Genomic DNA, 5,200 nt, shown 5'->3' on the forward strand with positions numbered 1-5,200 from the left:
CACATGGCCAGTTCCAAAGATTGAAATGTATTTGTGACTTAGAAGATGATTTTGAAATTGAATTACAGGATATGACTAGTAGATTTTGACAGAGGTTATGATTCGAAAGTTTTAACAAGAGCCACAAAGAGAGTTAAGTCTAAGAAACAATTATTGAACAAGAAGACAACATTCTAATACCAATTCTAATGGGTTTTTTTTTCTGGACAACTTCTAGCCATGAGGCCACACAAAATAAACATACTATAAATTCCAATTGGGACATCATCGAAAGTGATAGTACTCTATGAACAACTATACAACATAAGGTGGTACATAATTATCTTCCGGCCCTTGAGAAGAAAACACGGCTTGGTTCTTCAACAGGCAGTTTTAGGTGTGGAGGTTGTAAACATTGTGACAACATGATGAGAATAAAAAATGATGTGATTTCTGGGAAAGTTTATCCTATTGAGTCCTTCATTAATTTTAATTCCTCGTATGTAATATATAGGTTAGAATGTAAGTGTGTGGACATTTCTACATTGGTTAAACCAAAAGGAAATTGTGTTTAAGAGTGTCTGAGCATAAATATGCGATTTGTACGAAAAACATGTTATATCCTATGGCGAGGCATTATAATGAAGTAGGTCACGCTAGTGAGAGCCCTCTTAAAGTGATCGGGATTGAATCATGTTCAATAAGAGGGGGAAATAGACTAAAACGACTTTTGTAACAAGAGACTTTTTGGATCTATACGGGGACAAAGCCTCCTGGAGTTAATGAAGAAATTAATTTTTTTTTTTTTACCTTTCTTGTAATGATTTACATTTTTGTTGGTTGTGTTGGTATATTATATATATATATATATATATATATATACACATACACACACACCCCCCAACACCAACACATCCAACAAAAAATGTAAATCATTACAAATGATTACAAATGAAAATGTAAATCATTAGAAAAAAAACTGAATTAAACATCTCTCTCTCTCTCTCTCTATATATATTTAATTCATTTTTTTCCTCAATTAAATTTAATATTGTTATGTTTGGTACAAAGAGGAGAGTCTCAGCTACTCCAACATTGATCAACCAGCTGTCTTTGATGATTGTTTACTAATTGTTTAAGATTTGCTTGAACAGTTGATGTGTATCCTGAAGAAGGCTGTGTAGCCGGAACACGTAGATCCACTTTTAATAATTTTAATGACTAAGCCCAGTTAATTAAAGGCTTTTAATCTTTACTATACGAGTGCCTTTGAGTATTTCATCTTTTCAATTTGGTATTTACCTCCAATTATCCAAAGAGCACCGGTGGCTATGGAAGAGACCAGTGCAGCGTTCTCGGCTTCTGTTGTTTTACAACAAATTGTATACTTTAGCATAATTCAACGTTAAGAACTCATGAAGGCCAACCCAAATTATCTTGTTCTAATTTACCATATTTTTTTAACTACAATACATTTTTGAATAATGACTGATAATTTCCCGCGTTTACGGTCGCACTTATTTTGCAATGACGTTATTGCATTCGTCTAGACTCCGCCCACTTCGACTTTACTCGCGTTCTACAGCCAACGGGATGATCAGCAGCTGAATTATATGTGCGTCATGGTGATTGACAGCCCAACGCACCAATCATTTGATCTCATTCAGAAGCGCTAGCCACTCAGTGGTGCCGAGACAGCGCGTTACGAGCCAATCACGGTTCTCCGTTCATTCCGCCCGGTGTCAGAGGTCGCTTCTCCTGCCGGCTTTCATTCGCTCGTCTCTCTTCCTGAATCCAGCAGCGATGGCGGAGCAGCAGCAGTTCTACCTCTTACTGAGCAACCTGATGAACCCTGACAACACCGTCAGGAAGCAATCCGAGGTATGAAAGTCGGGTCGGGACCGCTTTGTGTGGATGTGTGACGGGAAATCTAACATACTGGTGCTTGATTCGCAGTTTTAGCGCGGGCCGCTCAGCCTCGCTCTGGCCCAGCACATGTGTGAAGCGCGCGCTGCTGTTAGGCGGCTTCGAATCATTTTAGAGAGTCGATTCATGAACAATTCCTCTATTCTTTTGAATCAGCATGCAAAGTTGTTCGCCGTGTGGCACTTTACTTTAAATTTTATGATATTGATTCACTTTTGATGAATTGTTTTACTTAGATAAAATTACTTTTTTTGATCCCGATACAGTTGGTTCGACTTAAGATTCATTTGAGATTGACTAGGAAGTTAACTTACAAATATTAATCAAATTGTTATTGTTTTAGCAATATTAACGTTGTTTAGTAGTCTGTTAAAAGTTGGAAGACTATTCTCACTTCAGTTCACTCCCTGTACACTAAAGTGATTTACAAGGACTGAATTCGGAAAAGCATACAATCATACTAATCTTACTGTCTGTCATATGCAGACTTTGCAGACGTAACGTTAATACGAAAACTATTGTATTTCGAAGTCAACCAAACCCTCAGTTCGACCGAATCATTTTAAGGAATCGACTCAAACGAATGAATCATTTGTGAATCGGAGAATGCTGTCGTGTGTTGCGTATCAACGTGGCCTAACTAACATTAAAAACATGGTGTTTTATACGTTTTTGTGTTTCATCTCGAATTTAAAAACGCCTTATTTATTCGTTTTCTTTCTAACTTAATCTTTTAACGTATGCTCTACTGTTTTTTGCGTCATTATTCGAGCCGCGGTTGCTGTGACGCTGCTAACCGGGCGCTGGTGTTGCTCAGATCGGCTTGAGCTGCTCAAGTGGGTCGTTAAATCGATATTTCAGTTCTGCGAGGTTTTCAGATGTAAACGCGTCACATTTGCGTCTTATTTTTCGAGAGCTTCCAGTCAAAGTGACGAACGCTGACCGCACAAACAAAATCACAATCTATTTGTAACTTACTTTATATGCGTTTTACTTGATTATAACTCCCCTCGACAAGCAACGCGATAATCAAACTACATTTCTTAGAAGAATAATTAATATTTAAACTCTTTATCGTCGCTATTGTGAAGAGTCTTGTATTTCACTCATTAAACAGTAACTTTACACCCGTCTTCACGCGATGACATGAGCTTATCACAAAAGATGCTCATTCATACTGTCATGTCATGGAAACACTTTGGATTTGGGTCAGGGATATGCATTCAAAAGAATAGACCTTTTAAGTTTCTCTATGCCAGGGTTCCTCAAATCTTGTCCTGGAGGGCCAATGCGCTGCAGAGTTTAGCTCCAACCCTGATCAAACTCACCTACCTGGGATTTTCTAATGATCCTGAAGACATTGATTAGCATGCTCAGGTGTGTTTGATTAGGGTTAGAGCTAAACTCTGCAGAAAAGTGGATCTTGTGGGCCAGATTTGAGGATCCCTGCCAAGGCTCGAAATTGCGACCATTTTGGTTGCATGTGCTCCCGAAATGTAATCTGTGCGACCTCAAAATATATTTGGGAGCATTTGTGCGAGTGCATATAATTGTTGTCGTGCGACCCGTTTTAATTTCTCCTGCTCTACGCACTTATAAACCCATTTTCGCATGGATGACTGGGATCCCATTGGCACGTGTTCAGACTAGTCTTTTGTTAGGGGCTTCTTTATCTGTGGGTAGTTCAAACCTGAGCTCATGTGGATCAGGACGGGTCATTGGGTCTTATCGCTCATCTCTGCCATCGGTCAGCACTTTCCTTTAGCAAAGACAATGCATGACCAGCCTGCCGCTAATGCTCAGCGGAAACTGACTCAGACTCTCACGCATGACAAGGGCCAAATGGCCCCCAGAAATCAGCTGTGATGTCACTCTTATGTCTGACAATCTTATGAAATGATTGCATTTAAGATTCCAAAAGCTTTGATGTTAACACCGGAATAAAGGTGTGCGTGACTTCCTTGTTTTGATTACTCATTCCCATTGCACCATCAGTGTTTCCCATACAATGATTTATTTGTGGCGCCTGCCACAATATCAAAACTGACCGCTAAAAATAGATTTTCCAAAAGGCTTTGGCTTCTTTGAATAAACATGAGCACTGCACGTTTCAAAATCGAAACCCGGTGCGGGTGTTTTTATGTCACTGTATTTCTGAAGGAAACCGACTGTCATCAGAAAATTTTGGATGTCATTTTCATTTAATCTTGCATGTAATGTCTGATAAAGCAGAGTTTGTGAGTGGAGTGCTGCTTTGTGTACAGCTGTTACCGGGGAAACCTTGATCTCTACCACTCCAACAGCGCCTCCTGCTGGCAGAGAATGAGTTTGCATATATATGCCTCCACAAATAGTGTAAGGCCCAATTCTAATTTATACCCCTTGCCCTCCGCCTACCCCTTCCCCTTGTCCCTTAAAACAGAGTTTCAAGGGGTAGGGGTGAAAATATTCCCCTAAGAATTGGGACACCACTACTATACCATCATATGTCGTCTAGCTCCTACAATAAACACACCTATACTGGTGTGCATTAGAGTCTTACCTTTCTATATTAATGTGATGCTTACTGAGACACACCCATATCGGATCTCTCTCTCTCTCTCTCTCTCTCTCTTTCTCTCTCTCTCTCTCAAAATTTAAGAGTGCTTTATTGGCATGTCAAAAATTATACATTTGTATTGCCAAAGCAATTGCAGCTGGACTGCTGACAAATAGTGCACATATGTATTAACAGAAAAAAAAAGAATAATAATATATAAAAAGTATTAAGCATGTAGTGCAAAATGAGTTACTAATGTATGCAAGTATATAAACTAGAAATAAAAATAAAATAAGGGATTAGACAGATTTACAGAAGCAAAATATACATCTAAGTAATAATACAGTGTAATTTGGTATAATATCTCTCTCGCTCGCTCACACACACACACACACACACACACACACACACACACGATGCGCAAAACTCTGCATTTGAACAGTCAATAGCAAAGCTTGCTTTCTTTGCTCATCTCTTGGTATTGCAGGGCTTTATGTCCACGTACGCGTCCAGATTGTACGCGGGGAAAGTATAACACAGGCTTAAGGGGTAGAAATGGGATTGGGCCTAAGTCTAAGTTTTTGTTTTTTAACAGAAGGCCTCATACAGGTTTGGAAATGATGAGAAAATTATAACAATTAATTTTTTTTAGGTGAACTATCCCTTTAAGAAAACATTGATGTATTTTATTCCTTGCAGTTTATTCCATACATTTATTTACTTGGTCTTAACCCTTTAGGCGCCAGGGTTTTTTGG

The 5,200-nt window shown here is 38.9% G+C and overlaps 1 protein-coding gene across 1 annotated transcript in view; it reads left to right on the forward strand.

The window, feature by feature from the left end:
- Nucleotides 1-1,782: 1,782 nt before the first annotated feature.
- kpnb3 (karyopherin (importin) beta 3) overlaps nucleotides 1,783-5,200 on the forward strand; it is a 44,970-nt gene continuing 41,552 nt past the window's right edge. Inside the window, exon 1 of the mRNA XM_016558781.1 lies at nucleotides 1,783-1,860. Within this exon, the coding sequence (XP_016414267.1) occupies nucleotides 1,783-1,860 (78 nt within the window). The remainder of the gene's footprint in view (nucleotides 1,861-5,200) is intronic.

This window comes from Sinocyclocheilus rhinocerous, unplaced genomic scaffold, assembly GCF_001515625.1.
Source record: "Sinocyclocheilus rhinocerous isolate Xijiao unplaced genomic scaffold, SAMN03320098_v1.1 scaffold1039, whole genome shotgun sequence".
Lineage (NCBI taxonomy): Eukaryota > Metazoa > Chordata > Actinopteri > Cypriniformes > Cyprinidae > Sinocyclocheilus > Sinocyclocheilus rhinocerous.